At 40.8% G+C, this 16,595-nt stretch overlaps 1 protein-coding gene across 8 annotated transcripts in view; it reads right to left on the reverse strand.

Annotated features, from left to right (window-relative positions):
• The window catches only part of CHL1 (cell adhesion molecule L1 like), a 189,385-nt gene that overhangs the window by 21,469 nt on the left and 151,321 nt on the right, over positions 1-16,595 (reverse strand). For all 8 annotated transcript variants that reach the window (XM_090021244.1, XM_090021238.1, XM_090021242.1 and 5 more), the window contains 7 exons: positions 12,750-12,851; positions 12,354-12,551; positions 10,936-11,006; positions 4,676-4,898; positions 1,567-1,682; positions 1,207-1,411; positions 427-549 (listed from right to left, as the gene is read on the reverse strand). In XM_090021244.1, coding sequence (XP_089877370.1) covers positions 427-549; positions 1,207-1,411; positions 1,567-1,682; positions 4,676-4,898; positions 10,936-11,006; positions 12,354-12,551; positions 12,750-12,851 — 1,038 coding nt within the window. The remainder of the gene's footprint in view (positions 1-426; positions 550-1,206; positions 1,412-1,566; positions 1,683-4,675; positions 4,899-10,935; positions 11,007-12,353; positions 12,552-12,749; positions 12,852-16,595) is intronic.

Below are 16,595 nucleotides of genomic sequence, written 5' to 3' on the forward strand. Positions count from 1 at the left end.
TATGGTTAATTATTCTGAGCCATAACCATGCATACAAGTCTTGTCTCATCACTGCAAATTATTTCTTCTTTGAAATTAGATGTTTTTCTAAAAACAGATCAGAGTTTTCTGAGCTGCCTTTAACTGCTGGATTAAATAGCCTTTGCAAATTTCAAATCCTGTTAAATATAGCATGATTACACTGTGAGTTTAAACAGATTGGGAACGAACACGTCAAAAACATTTTTCTCTGCAAAATGAAGCAGGCCTGCCCCCTAGCAGACTGAACTAACATCTGTAATTTTGGAACATTGCTTCTTTGCTAATCAAGTTGTTATCTGAGTTTTAAAAATAGTTTGCAGGCTAGCAGCTGTTTTAAATAACGGTTTCTATACAAACCATACGTTATTTGCTAAAACTCTAAGACAAAGTTGAACATTTACTTACTTATTTGATATTGCAAATTGTAGCCAGTAAGAAAGCCATTTGATTTCTTAGGAAGTCCCCATGACAGAGTGACAGAATCCTTATCAAAGTTTAGTATCCTTAGAAAATGTGGTTGTTCAGGAACTGTAAACACAGAAATTAGCTTAGCTTTATTGAAGGCAGGTTGCATTTCACCAGATCTGTTTCTCCATATTCCCGTCAGACTGGACTATAACTCCATCTAAGGTATATAGTTTTCCATATTTATTCAACACGTGCTGTTCTCCACTCAAGAAAGGTTCTGCACAGCTCCTAAAAGGGCTCTACTTATTAACTTCTATATACTTAACAGGGAGTCAAATGTGCTCAGCATCTCCCAGGGATGGATATCTCTATGGGAAGACTGGTCTGGAAGTGGCCGTCTGAGTCACTGAGCCCAGTCCCCATCGTTTGCAGAGAACTTTTTGTCCAAAAGTCCACAAGAGCTCGTTAGCACCTCTGTCATACCACAGCCACAAAAGGACACCAAAGCAAAGGGCAGAGGAGAAAGGAAGACACTTCTCCCCTTCCCCAGTGAAATGGTCTTTAAAAATCTAAACCTGAATGGAGAAGATGGGAAATTGCATTTCGCCTTTAACTATGGCCATTCTAAATCTGCCCACATAGACATAATAAAAAAGGTCCATATATAAGTCTCTCTAAAATTATCTAGGATTTTCTAAAATTATCTAAAATCTAAAATCTAGGTCATGAAAGATATTTATTTAGTATTCTCTGCCCCAATTTTTTTCATATTATTACCTCCTTCTGGAGTATGGAACATGATTGGAGAGCTTTCAGGCCCATCTCCTTTTCCATTGAAAGCTAAAACAGTTAAGTGGAATTCACTAAATGGCTCTAGACCAGGAATCATTCCATGGTTTCTGTCTCCTATAAAAGTTAGGAAGTGTTTCTCCGGGTGGTGTCTTTTTCCATCCAGCAAACTCCTTGTTTTCCACCAAATGACCTGTATTGGAAATAGTAGATTCTCAAATTGAGTGGTCAGGGATTGGTCATCCTCACAAAAATCACAGAACATATAGGCAGGATTCATTTAACCACATGAACAGATAGAGCGTTATTTATTACAAAGAAAATAAAATACCCCCCCAAAACAACAACCTTATAGCCTCTTAAGCGTCCACGAACTCTGTCTCTTGGAATTCTGGACCACATTGCTTTAACTAGTGTGCTATTCAGGACCTCCACCATTACACTGGAAGGAGCAGCATCTGGAACTGTAAATACACAAGTATTACATATTATAGGTACTTACTAGGCCATATTCTTATAATATGTGTAGCTGGGGTATCCTATATCTTATAGGATCTTTGGTGCCAGCTAGAGACTCATGCTGAGTTCCAGTTCAACACCCAAGATCAGCCAAGATGGTGTCCATCACCCTTATTACATGGAGGGGATCAAATTTGGGATTGACGTACCATTCAAAAAGGTAACCATAACGTTCATTTTGTAAGTAATTACCTTTCATACTTCAACAGTAGGGTTATCATCATCACAAAAGCATTAAGCAATGTATTGTAGTGCCTGGATTAATGAGGCATTGGTCAGAGACCTAATGACCAACGAGTCTTTCCAGTGATACACATAGGTTTGAATCAGGTCACTAGAGAGTATATTTCAAATGAAATAAAGCACAAGGAGAAACCTCTCTCAATTCACTTTCATTTTTCATTATCTTAGACTGTACAATGGTTAATATGGCATGGGCCATAAGGAAAAAATGTCCCTAACTCCCCATTCACTCTCAAGGAGTTGCTGACTATTGTGAATGATTCCACTGAGGCTTCTAATAAAAGTAAGAGAAAACTAAAATACAGGGAGGAAAAAACCCAAAGAGTCAGGTAAAATGGCTACTTTTCAAAAGTATTTAGAGTTTGTCATGCCCTGGAATATGTAAGGAAGCCTGATAGAGAATTAATTTCCTTCTGTAATAAATATCAGAACTTCCCTTTTGATGTTAATGATAACAGTGTTAGTTTTCATGACAATTAAAAGAAACTAGGTTTTCAGAAACCAAGAAAGAACCTCAGGAGATTGTCTGTCTCTTGCTCGAGGCAGGAACATTCCTGTCGAAATGAACCCCGACAAATGTTTGTCTAACCTCCACTGAAAACTTCCAAAGATATTCCACAATACCAGACCCAAGGAAAGTATGGACTAATCTCATGTAATGAAGCAATGAAAGAGCAGAAACTAGAAGAACGGCCCTGGGCCGGACTTACAAGATAATACAATTCAGTAATGGCTAGTGCATGCCATGATGGATTAAGCAAGAGTTTTTATTGTATAAACCACTCAGTTTCTTGAATTGGCTAATCTCTTGGAGGCTATTTGTTAGGTCATTCAGGCTCCCTATCTATTTTGCAGTTAAGGAAATAATCTAAAGCTTTCAGACTCAACATGGAATGAAAGCTGCCTGATTTGCAATAATAAGATTAATCCGAGAAATCAGAAAGATGTACAATTTGGAGACGCCACTGGCCCCGTCTTACTACAACAGGCTTCAATCCCTGCTGCTAAGCAGTAATACATTGGACATTTGTAATTTGGACCAGGAAATCTTGGCTCCCCATGTGAGCTTGCTACAGTGGTATTTACTCCCTTGCTGATTTAAATCCCTAAATCCTAAAAAAGGACTTGGTTGTTGTTGTAGTTGTCGTTGCTAAACTGGGTTGCTTACTAAAGTAATTTTTAGCTTTTTATTATTGCAGGTGGAGAAATTATAATCCTCCAAATATCTCCCATAACTTCATTTTGTAAACAACAGAGGAAGGAACAATTCTGCTATTGCTTGGGCAAGGATTGGTTCAGCATCCTACAGTAGCAGGGAGTTCAACCATTTTATGCTAGTCACAAGCATCTTTGTATGAACTCCATCACCCACAGCACCAGCACTAATTCCATGAGCAGGATAACTTCTTGTCTTGCTTTATTAAAACCCAGAATTACTAGGTAGCACTATGGTGCCATGGATTGGAGGGTATAGAAATGGGGCTGGTATCACACGGTGATGCTGTCATTTCAGGACTACAAAAAACATGGTCCCACAGTAGACTAAAACAAATATACACGTTACTAGATGGCCATTTAATCTTAAAAACTTAAAAACGATGATTCTACAAATGGACCGCCGTGGTACATGAATGAGAAATTGTATTAAGACAGCCAATTAAGAAGAAATGCACAGTGTAGAAATGGAAGAAGAGTACCTGATCATCATCAAAGGTAGATCTCACTTTGAGAAGTGGTCACCACTTTCAGTGGCAACAAAATGAGGTGTTACTTTAACTACAGACTCAAAGTTGCACCTGCAACATCGGAGGTCTGAGATGTTACTGTAAGAGTAGCTTTTGTGAAACAATCATATGAACTGTGAAATATTGCTGTTGCGGCAAGCTGTACTTACTAGGAGCAGCTGAAGTGCTTGTAAATAGATCCAGCCTGAAAAAGGACGGTTGGCCAGCTGACTACATGACACGCATGCTACTATTTCTTGCACAATGCGGGGAGGATACATGAGTGCATACGACACATAAATGCCCTTGCATTATGGAATGTAAAATGTCCTAAGATGTCTGCTGGATATGGGGCGGTACCAACGGTTTTAATCCTGGTGCTGCTACTTTTCTCAGGCTGCTTTTCTCAGGCTGCATAGTGTTCCTGGAACTGTAAATATTATTCCACCTGCTTCCCGATTGTGGCAGAACTGGTCTGTAAATTAACATAAAAATTGGTGGAAAGATACAAGCCTGCCCCACCTTGGTCCTTTAGGATAGACTACACATCTGGGGTGAAATGAAGAAGATTTATCACATAGCACAATTGCTAGTCCCCAGTCAAGCAAAGCTCTTAACTTCTAGATCCAGCTGATGTCAACTAACACAGCTGTCATTTCACATGAGTTTAAATGCTTTGCTCCATCAGGCCCTTTTTTAAGTGCATGAATTAGACTAGCCATTTTACCACCACACTTGGATGTGGAAGCATAACCAACCACTTTGGAAGTCAAACGCTCTGTAACTAAAATGCTCAGCAACCAAATGGGTAGGGAAAGCTTCTTTTTCTCTTAGTACGCAGGTAAAAAGTGCTTAAATATCACTGATGAACAAGTTATAATACTGTCTAATCATTATTTGACATCCATTTATTTAACAATGTACAAATTGTTCACATATTTTTCTTTTACATAAATACTCCAGTTACTTACTGTCCTCGCCTGAATATCCGGTGGTAATATTTGGTTCAGGACCAGATCCTAAACTATTTACTGCTTGGACTTTGATCTCGTAAGGCACAAATGTGGGAGTATTCCCCAATGGCAAGGAATGTTTTTTCACCAATTCTTCATTCCAGTCAGTTTCCACCCCCTGCTGCCGCCAGCTGACTTTGTACTCCAGTCCAGGGCCATTGCGCTCCACAGGTTTCAGTGGCTACAGAAGAAGTTAAAAGAGATACTGAACTGTCTTTGTTGTTGTAATCATAAAACAGCAGCTTAAGGGATGAATAATTTTGGAGCAGTAGCTCATACTATTAGGAGAGAAAGGAGGAAAAAAATGTAACCTTTGCTGTCATGCTACTTTTAACTGCATTATGCTGTCAGGACTTTAAAGCAGCATGGACTGCCAAACAGATGGATTAAAAGCAGGTTAAATATTAAAGCCTGTATTTCCACATATTAGAAGCACTAACTTTTGTTTCACTGCAAGTTTTCTTTGTTTTATAGTGACATAAAAATGTGTGATCTTTATTACATCTAAAATACATGCTATCTCAGATTTTTATGAATCACAGCAAGTTGGGCCATTAACATTTAGATTACCCTGTAGTGTTTTAAATATGCACCAAAACTGCCCCAACTAGACCTTCATACTTAATGGGTAAGTGCTATGCTACTATTTTTACTGCTTGGTTGAGGAATCCAACCACAGTATGGTCACTAGCTAATTGACATTAATTTATACAAGCCATACGAGGAAAAGCTGAGGGATCTGGGACTCTTCAGCCTGAAGAAGAGAAGGGTGAGAGGGGACCTGGTAACAGCTTACTGCGACACTAGGGGAGGACATCAAGGGCTTGGTGAGCAACTGTTCACCAGGGCACCTGAGGGGAAAACCAGGAGTAATGGCCACAAGCTCCTGGAAGATCAATTCAGGCTCAGCGTTAGGAAAAACTTCTTCACAGTCAGGGTGTCCAAACTGTGGAATAAGCTCCCTCCAGAGCTGGTGCAGTCACCTACCCTGGAAATCTTCAAGAGGAGACTAGACTGTCACCTTGCTGGGGTCATTTAACCCCAGCTGTCTTGCTGTTGGACCCGATGATCTTCCAAGGTCCCTTCCGGCCTTACCAGCTCCAAATAGTGTAAGCAGTATGGCAATGGCCATCCATGAGACACACTCTGGTTAAGGTTATTTAGTTCAAAAGGAATGTTTTCGTTTAACATGTGAATTGGCCAACTGTGCTATTAAACATGAATGATTTTAAGCAGTCCATTATTGCACTGAGGTACACAGTGAGTATTGATAATTATCCAGGTTAAACAATGTTCAGATTTATTTGGGGAGCTGCACAAGGATGGGTGCTGCAGGCAAGATGCAAAGGAGCCTTGAAACTCCTCTGCCATGGTTCTTCTAATCTTTGAGCTGGAAAAAACCTTCTCTGTCCATGACATCGTCTCTTGGGTGATGGAGCAAGAGTGAACCTTGCTGGTGTCAGAACTGATTGTGAGCAGTACGGACTTCTTTGTGAAACAAAAACATGAAAGAAATGCAATTTTTTCATTTTCTTTTTTCCTTTCCTATTTTGGTGGGAAGGGATGGGTCCTTGAGGATTTTTTCTTTCATATCAAGAAAAAGAAAAAAAAATAATTTCCAAAACACAGCTCATCGTTTCCATAAATAAAAAGCATGGACAATACAACAGATCCACCATGTTAACTGATTTCTGAGTACTATCAAAATAAATTCAATCAAAATAGTGCCTAATGCTTCTGTATTCACTATTCTTTTTGATGCTTGTGATTCATCTCACACAGACCACGGACAAACATGACCAACCATGGGCTGAATTCGAACTTTGAGTCCTTATTGTAAAATGTATTTGTAATTTAGATAACCATTGGAGAATACAGTAAATCAAACAACTTTTCCCCCAGAATATAGGTATAAATTCTCAAGCAACCTTTTTCCCCCAGATGGAAGTATACATTAATACAGTATGGCTCAAATCCAGCAAAGTGCATGAACTCCCCCTGAAAAGTACTACCAGGTTTTTTCTGGATCTTAAACTTTAAATTTTATGCTTGTTCTTCACGTTTGTTACAAGCTTTCTAAAATATATAGGCATAACTGACTAAATGAAAATGATTGCTGATTACTTAAAATCTGACCTTTGCACTGCTAAAGCCCTGCAACAGGGCCGCTGTTCAAAACACTGCTTGGGTTTCCAGTCATGGAAACTTAACGTTGTTGTCAGCAGAATTTACAGAACTTTTTCAGTTTAGTCTTACATTTTAAAGGAAATAAAAATAGAGGTTAATGACTTGTAATAGGAGCTCTTTGAGACTCAATATAGTCGTGCTCATGGGACGTGTCAGCCAGTACAGTTTAGGTAATCGTATTTTTTCATAGTTGTGTCCATTACAGTGCTCACACAGAGCCATGCCATCTGGACCCATGGGGAGCTGCACACTCAGGGTGACATGGCTCCATGCACTGGATCAGATCCAGTTCATGGTCCCTCCACAACTGGATCTGGCCTGTGAGATCATGCCTATGTGCTGGATTGCATCAACAGACAGACTCCACATGTTAGACCAGTGCCACACCACACAGATTTAAGCACCGGTTTTCTGAAGACAAGGCCCTAAGAGGAGATATGGTGCCCTCTACTGCTTCAATTCCTTCAAGAGGCACAGTGTCATAGGTCTTCAAAGGATGTAGGGAAATAAGCAGGAAATATGACTATACAGTCTACAATGAAGAAGTCCCATTGCAAATAACCTAGATTTCTATGAATTTACTTTGTATTCTCATGCACGTGGAATTGCTTGGTAAGCCCTAGTCTTTAAATAGATGATGAACACAGGGTCCAAGTTGAATAGGGACTGAAGTACTGCCCTAAGAAACTGAGCCTCTGATCTAGATGCTAGATAGAGGGAATAGCAATTCACAATTTTATGAAGAAAGCTGCAGGAAACAACCCTCCATATTCTCAGTGACAGAAAGGAGTAACCACCATCCTAGCTAAGCCTTTTCTGGTCCCAGTAGAAGAGGGATAGAAATGTTCTTCTATATAACGTCAAACCCATCTAAATAAAGACTCTGCAGAAAGACTGTGGTTAGCTACATACAAAATAAAAAGCTTAAGTGACTTCTGAAAGTATTAAGATAGTAAAACAAACTGTCTTAGCATTTAAAGTATTAAGCAATTTTGAATTTTTCTCTAGGAGCATAAGATTTAAGAAAAGTGGCATATTAATTCTTTGATATATATGGAAATAATACCCTCTCAAAAAGTAGCTGGGCTTAAACAAAGTACAAAGTTAATGAGCACTGATTCAGGTAATTCACTTACTTACCTGTCTGATGCTATGGCTATTTAACTAGCTAGATGGAACAAATCGCAAATCTCACCCACAGTCAAAAGGAGGATTCATGAATTGCATTCAGACTAAATTTAGGTCCAGGGTAGAACCAGGGTATTTACTCTTTGATACACATTAACTGTTTTTTTAATGAATATCTTGACTCCATTAGCTAAAGTATAGGAACACACACACTCTTAGGCTAGGGTCAGTCATTACACATACACCAGTTTAAGTGATCAGAAACTGGTTTAAACCTGTAATGGAACAGATGTTCAGTGCACATAAACCAGTCTGAGAATGACTGAAAGCGGTTATAGTATCAGACTTAACTGATTTGGCTCAAACTGGTTTACGCAATGTCTGTCCCAGACCCCTGGCTGATTTAAGATAAACCAGAATCCCCCAGCCTCCCAGCATGCTCTCCGGGCTGGGCGGGGCCCTCTGCTCCACAGCAGGGCTGGCCCCTCCCCTCTGCTCCCTGGCTGCATCTCCAGAGACTGCGGGCTGCTTTCCCCCTCCCCATCACCACTCCCCTCTGCCTTGCTGAGGAGGTGTCTGTGTATTAGCTAGCAGACCACATACTGGCTAGGGTCCCTGCTAAATCAACAGGTAGAATCAACAAGTAGGTGGTAATGTCATTCTGTTGAATTGGGTGATAAACACTGTTATCAATTCCTTACTGGGCAAATCACAGCATCCTGCCGAAGCCTGGCCATGCCCCTCTCAGCTCCATGCTGTGGAAGGAAGGAGGGATGCTCTAGTACCTCCAGCTTCCACCCTGAGCAACTGCAGGCATGTGCCTGCATTTCTGGGATACCTGTCCGGTTACAAAACTGATTTAGCCTAGCTAGGTTAGACTAACCTGCAAAGATTGAGTCAATGCAGGTGCAGGCTTTTTGAATGTCTGCCCCTAGCCTTAGAGAAGAAGCTGAAAGACCCCACGCTTTAACTGAAAAAGTATTCAGAATATTACAGAGTTGTCTTTAGGGAAAATGGTGTTCTGGTGCTGGTGCCAAAGCATATTTTGGCTTTCCACCCACAGAAGAAAATAAAACTTCATGATGGAAAATAAATTCTAGTTTAGAGTTAAATTTCAGCACTGCTTGACTATTTATTTGATCTCACTTGATGCTGCAGATCCTTGGCTGAAAACCCTGCTGCTAATGCTCATCTCGTGTGTTAATCCAAACTTGGCAGATTAGCATCGTTTTACAGAATCAGTGTATGTATCTTTGGCTTTTGTGTCCTGGACAGAAAGGCTTTCATGCATATAAGGCAAAGCATTTCTGCCATGAAGTGTATAAGAAAGCAAATCAAATAAAAATGCTGTCACAAATATATATCCCTAATTGAACCATGACCTTATGTATCAAAGCCTCTCCAGTCCTATTCCACTCCCTTCAAAGTCTGCTCTCATCTACACTGGTGCAGTGTCTGAACTAAAGATTGTAAGTTTTTTGGCTGACATCTCTATCTATCTGCTCAATGAGGCACTTAACACATTGCCGGGTGTGGGACAAATAATTCAGAACAACATGTGTCTGTGCTGGTAGCTACCACTATGCATCTGTAGTATAAAAATGGAATGTTTTAACTGACAATGGAATACATTGTAGAATGAAGCTTTATATTAAAGTGAAAGTCAATAGACCCAGAAGACCACTTCCTCTGAGAAAGAAACCCAAGTCTAAATTGAAAATTTTGGTTGCAAAAATGTATGCTGTCATCTGATAGAATCAGGGTCAAACTTAGGCTCTCTGTACCCAGTGCAAAACTATTTAATGCCAATTGCACAAAATATGTTACCTCCACAAATACTGAAACTTGATTTGAAGGGGAGATAATATATATTCTGTGAAAGTGCCTGCGTGTAAATAGCAAACAGATAGACATTTAAAGGCTGGAACTCTGCTCTTGACTATTTTACATGAATCCTTAGACGCTCGTTACCATTTTTAGATTTTTTTATGTAGTGTAAGAGTGTACTCTCGGGGTTTATTCTCCTCACTCTACATGAGGAGTTTATATACTATGAACCTTCTTCCTTTCTCCGTAATACTTGACATTTAGGAAACAAAAATGCATTTTGACAACAAAAGGTAGAAAAATATGAGATAAGAAGTCCTAACGCCACTGAAGTCGATTAGAGTTGTGTCTTTGACATTAAAGAGTCTGAGGATTTCACACCCAGGAAGTTTATTAATGGTACCTGCAAGACAAATAGTATATTTTGCCAGGGGAAAAGGCAAGAAATAATGTTGGAAGTGTGTACACTCTTTTAAGATAACCCTCAATCTCAACAATGCTTCAGAAAGTAAAACATGGGAGAAGAAACCATTTCATATATTGCATCACTGATAGGCAGAGTGATGAAGTAGCATCTGATGAAGTAGGTTGTTGCCTATGAGGCTCACACATCTATTAGCCAGTTAATCTTAGGCCATGTTCAGACAAGCAGGGGCATGCACTTACAACGGCACAAATTTGTGCTACTACTCTGTGCCTCAGCGCATGCCCCTACACACGTGCTTTGTTGCGAGACAAATTTGCCCACTATAGGCAGCCTATTCTTGCGCAGCTCCTCCTGGAGTGGTAGAGCAGCCAGGGCACAAATGGAGCAGTAGAGACATTCACTGGAGCATCTCACTGGAGGACTAAGCTTTCATTTGTTCTGGGACATGCTTTTGTAGCGTGCTCTGCGCTGCTTTTTCTCCCGGTGCTTATTTTTGCTACCTGAAATCCCAGTAGCAAATTCTGCCCCCAAACGTGCGGCTTGTGCTCGTCTGGACACTGTCTTAGCATGAAGTCAGAAGGCAGGACAGGGTAGCACCTAACACAACTAGCTACTCTCAGTACCACTGATAGAAATGTCTAAATATTACCTCCCATTTCATAATCATTTCATTTGGTTGAGAAGCTTCAACTCGGATATTTTCTGGGTTCTTGTCTGGAGCTGTAAGAACAAAGCCAGGAAGTTAGTTTGCGTAGTCAGCCTTTAATGAATCTTCTCTGTGTCCTCCCACCACTCCGCCCACACACATCTCCCCATGTCCAACAACTTCATGAAACAAACAGATAAATACCAGAAGTGATGTGTTAATTCTCTGATGTGGATTTTGAGAATGAGTGTCTTTGATTAAGTCAAGTGTCTTTGATTAAATTACTTGACACAGCACAACTTCAGAATATTTCTATACTGATAGATAGGCACTTGCTTTAGTGAATGGTGAAGTCCTGACCCACAATAATTTCTGCCCTGGCCTTTAAGCCCTCCTGTAACTCAAGGGCAGAGCTGCACCTGGATCTGCTTACTTCTGGGTCCGCCCCGTTTCCTGGTATTAGTTAGGGTTGACTGGCATGCCACACACAGGAGGCTGTCAAGAAATCTACCACCAGCAAGACCACAATTTCTCTCTGGTTCCTTCTGAGTCCAGCATGGCCCTTAGTGAACAAACATGTTGTCTAGATGGTTTCACTTTATGGCAGCCTTCTTTCTTAGAGGTATCAGCTGATGCTAACCTGGGTCCTTTTGGATTTCAAAGCACCAGATGTTGGGGGATTATTCAGAAGAGACATTTCCCCCTATGGGGATGGAGAAACAGAAGGTGCATCATTAGCGTGAGTCAGAGCTGAAAAGCTGTGTAAGGAGCGGAGACGATATAAGGGGGAAAAAATAACCCTAGAGTTACAGAAAAGAAGAAAGCGAGGCCAATGCAAATACAATGCTGAACAGCTGGCCTATAAAATGACTTTCAGGAATCAGTCATTTAATGTTACAATGAGAAATGCACTGTGAATGGAAATCTGTGACGAGCTGAGTGCTGCTGGAAGGCTTACCATAAATCTTGCTAAAGACCCTATCCAACTCCTGCTTCTGTACGCAGGGCTATGTTGAACCTCAGTGCCCCAGCCAGAACTCCCGCAAGCATCATGCCTGACTCGTGTACACTGCTGTCGTGGCACGTGTGTCTGCTGCATTGCCACCTGTGGCAAAATGCCGTATTCCCTAACTTAGGGCTCCGGGTCTGCTGCCTGGTGTGGAGGGCTATCTATCAGACCTTTCTGTTGTTGGAAAATAGTCACTGCAAGTGCATCTGCTGAATTTGACTTCAATGAGAATTGTTCAGGGAATAAGATGCTCAGGATCTGTAAAAGTATAACAATCTAGTCCCAAACCACATTACCTGGGCTGAAAAAACAGCAAAAGCTGTCCTGGCATCTTGCATACCCTTATACAACAAGTCAGGGTAACTGTTATGCTAACAAATGAACACTCAGGATATTAGATGGCAGTATATACCAGCTGGAGGTGTCTCATAGCGTGCTGATGGCTCACTAGCCCGGCTTCTCCCAACAGCATTAACGGATATAACACGGAAGTGGTAATTTATAAAAGGGGCCAAGGATAAAACAGCGGTTGTGTCATTCCCCTGGATTCGGGTTAGTTCCTGCCACTTCCCAGGCTCCCACTGATTCTCTTCAAATTCTATAATAGACTCTGGAAGGGAAAACAACAAGAAAGAGAAATAGCCTGTATAAACCGAGTAGCAGGAAGGGAAGAAAACAAAGTAACAAGAAATGAACTTCAGCGGTACAACCAATCAAGTGTTTCTATAAGCCCTGGATGGTTATTCTAACTGACACAGCACGCCACATCTCTAAAAATAGCAAACCATGTTGGCCGAATCCTTCATACCATTAATAGGACTGTTATGACTGTCTCCAGCTATCCAGGATAATCTAATACTTCTGTCCTTTTTCTCTGAGAGTTGAAGGGCTGTAGGTGGGTCGGGAATATCTAAAAACAGAGGAAAGAGGAGAACAAAGATAAATTTATATTTTAAAGCACTGGGTATTGGCCTATCAGCCTCAAGTCAGTGGTCCAATTCCCTTTAACTTCGGTGGGAACAGAGCACCACGTTCTCTAAAGCCAACTCTGAACACCTTATCTGAAAAAGTATTCAGAATATTACAGTTTCTTCTCTAAGGCACGGGGCAGCCATTCAAAAAGCTGCGCCTCCATCGACTCAATCTTTGCAGGTTAGTCTAACCTGGCTAAGTTAAATCAGCTTTGTAACCAGACAGAAAGCCCAGCAATGTCCACTGCTATTACTTCTAAAACTCTCACCTTTTTATACAAAGGTGAGATGAATCCTTTCACTTCGCCACCTTCTGATAAAGACTGTGTTCATTCTCAGGAGCATTAGCATCTACTCACATTATAGTATCTGCCATTATAGGGATTTTTTTTTTCTTTTTAAGTCCTAAGGTCTATTTAAATGTTAATAAATCTTGATATGGTTTGAACAGAAAGTCGTATTTGCTTCACTTGGTTTTGTTCTGTCCAAACCAGAGGTTAGGGAAAGAATCTGACCTCTTACAGAAAATCAATCCTCTGCTGGGATAAATGAGAACAGAGCATTCATTACCCTTGGCAGATTTCCATTCTAGCCCCACATTATGAAGGGACCAGAGAGCACATGCCTCGTCTTCCCAGTTTATTCTTTCTCCAGAAACCATGCCAAAAGCTAACAGGGCACTCAAATGCCAATGTGACAAGTATATGGCAAGGACTGGGCTAAAATGCTTATCTTTGGGCCCTAGATAAGATTATTTAAGCTCTAAGAAAAGGGACTCTGCCTTCAACCGCCTCCAATGCATCTATCAGAGTTGGTTTTCCAAGATGCATATCAAAGCATGTTACTGGATTTTATACCTGGGCTGACTGAAACTTAACCTCAAATAAACCATACAAGGAGGAGTAACCAGGGAGTTGGAAAGACAGCATGGGAGGAGAGACTTGTTTTTGCAGAATGACTTTTTTTTCCCCAGGAAGTTTATAAAAGGCAGGAGAAAAAATCCAAGATGGGGATCAGCTTATGTCTTTGAAATGTCTTTCCTTTCCTATGCTGAATGCGTTTAACACGAGGCACAGTCACACAGAGGGATGGTTATCTTTGCCCTTTGTGGCTTGCTCTTTGTCAGAGTGCAATAGGGTGATATGGAACTAGCTTGGGAAATAAAATGTATATAGGCTGATATTAGCTCTCCTGATGATGATGGCCTAATAATACTAGCCCCCACTTCCTCATTTCATTTGTGTTGTGGTACAGTAGACATGAAGATAAAAAATAAAATCCATGCAGCTTCCAAACTGTGCCACAGTCCTGAGCGAAGCTTTTGGCAGGTTTATACAGTCCCAGGTAGCGCTGTATGGAGATAGCAAACTAGCTCTAAATGAGCTGCCTCCAGCACTGGAATCATTACAGCCATGAGGTTAATATATCCTGCTGAGAAGTGCAGGCAAATTATCCTGAGTAGAGCACGGTGCTAACACTTCTCTTGACCTCCTTCTCCTTCCCTGAGAAATCATCTACAATTGGCCAAACCTGTAAGTTCAAACTGCCAGCAAACAAGATTTGAAAATTGCATCCCTATAACACATTAAAGTAATAAATAAATAAAAGCAGGAAACCAGTAAAATAGCTGATTTGTGCCTTAACACCTTCCTCTTGATATGAAAAAGATAAAAAAAATACCTTTTTGGTTTATACTACCTTTCTCCCCTGCTTGGAAAATACATTTGAAATGTCAAGCAAGCCAAATCCAGTCCCCCTGAGTTTTGCTAGATGCCCTCTTGTGGTGGCATGTGGGATTTTGGGGTTTTTTTGAGATTTCATATGATAAATGGAAAAGCAGAGGGTCTTTCTCTTAAACAAAGATTAATACAATAAGCTCATTAATCATGAATAACAAAAAAAAGGTGTTAAGGACTGTCAGTACAAATTTGTTTTGCTCCCAATTCCTAAAATTGTGGTATCTTTCTATTAGTGGTGTTTAGTTACCTAGTTGCAAAATGGCTTCTCATAGGAGAAAACTACTGCAATTTCTGTTTTCAAAAACTACAGACCTCTTATATACCAGACCGAGAAAGTACAGGACACAAGATTGCCTCCCCGTCCTCCCCTTTTTTGTGCAAATCAGTTTTTAAAAGGAGATACAGCTCTTCATGAATTGTACATACGTAAAGAAACTGCAAGTCATGTTGTTAATTTACTTTTATTGAAAACTCGTATTTATTATTAAAGCACAAAATAACCACAAATCAGTCCAATCTGCAGGGTCCTAAATCCTGAGGCGCCTCTGGTAGAAAATAAATGGATGAAATTAAACTGAAAACAATAACTTGACGTTAAACGAATATTTTAAGGACCCTGTACCATGGTTGTCTTGCATAAATATGTAGGCTGGATACTGGGAATCGAGTGTCACTGAACAGGTTCACCCCCCAGGACTTCAAGGAGGGTTGGGTAGGTGTAGCACAAGTTGAGAATAGGGTCAGGAGCAAACATGGTTAGAGCACTGGCTTGGGACTTGGACGACATGAGTTTAGGCTCCTGCTCTGGTGTAGACGTCCCTTATGACCTTATGCAAGTCAGTCAGGTTCAGGTGCCTAACTCTAATTTTGATGCCTAACTGTGATTCCAAAAACTGGTGCAAATAAGAGGCAGAAGAATATGGGGACTAGCTCCTAGGCAAGAAAGCTTCATGGTAAGATCCAAATTAAATTCCCTGTTCTGTCTGAGTCAGGCCTGACTTCTCTAGGCATGGAGCTCTAAACAGTCTGCCTCTAGCCTAAGCAAAATAATTAACTAAACATAGTTTAACAGCTTCAAGGGTCAGAGTCTCCCCTCCTCCCCAATATGTAATAGTCCAGAGACCATGACACTTACCTGTATTATGGAAACCCAGGTTCAAGCCCTGTTCAGAATCAGGCAGCACTAAAACTTGAACCTAAGTCTTCCAAGTGCCTGTAGACGGGCAGGAGACCTGCTCCAATGTGCTGTAATTACAGCTCATCAGAGCAGCCTCAATTAATCGAGGCAACAGCAGAACTGTTTCACTATTACAAATAAAGCTTCTGGCCTGCAATAGCTACTACAAGAGATTACATTAATTAGCGTCTCATGTGGTCAGTGTCCCTGCGCTTCAAACTGGTGGTGGACGCTTTAACTCAAGTACATCAAACAAGCTTGCCTCGCTGCCATTTTGTATTCAGCATCCCATGATTCGTGAGATGCTGTGGGTGCTTTAATTAGAGCGGCTCCTGAAAGCTGCTTTAATTCAAGCACCCACCTATCCCCCGCCACTGGAGCATATGTAAAGATGCTCCAACATCCCAGGTGTGTGCTTATGCTACCAGGATATTCTGGGAAGGGGCATGGGTCACTTACAGTCTCATATGTCCATGAAATGCAAGATGTTGAAAGATGTCGTTAATACATATTAAGTATACTAGACAATGGACTTAGGAGCAGGACTTTACATAACTAAATGTCAGTTCCTTGAGGGGGTTTTTTCCTCTAGAAATCTAGTGTTCCCCAAAGTAACGAGAAGAGGTTCATACAATTTATTTCAAAATACAGGGTGGCTTTATCTATGTTAAATCTATCCAACTCCTAAGAAAGTTCCCAGTGGGCCATGCTTTACAGGCAACGCACACTGGAGCGCTACATGGAGGCTATGGTGAAAGACTCCTCTG

Source organism: Crocodylus siamensis, chromosome 11 (genome assembly GCF_052110815.1).
Source record: "Crocodylus siamensis isolate JL-2025a chromosome 11, ASM5211081v1, whole genome shotgun sequence".
In the NCBI taxonomy this organism is placed as follows: domain Eukaryota; kingdom Metazoa; phylum Chordata; order Crocodylia; family Crocodylidae; genus Crocodylus; species Crocodylus siamensis.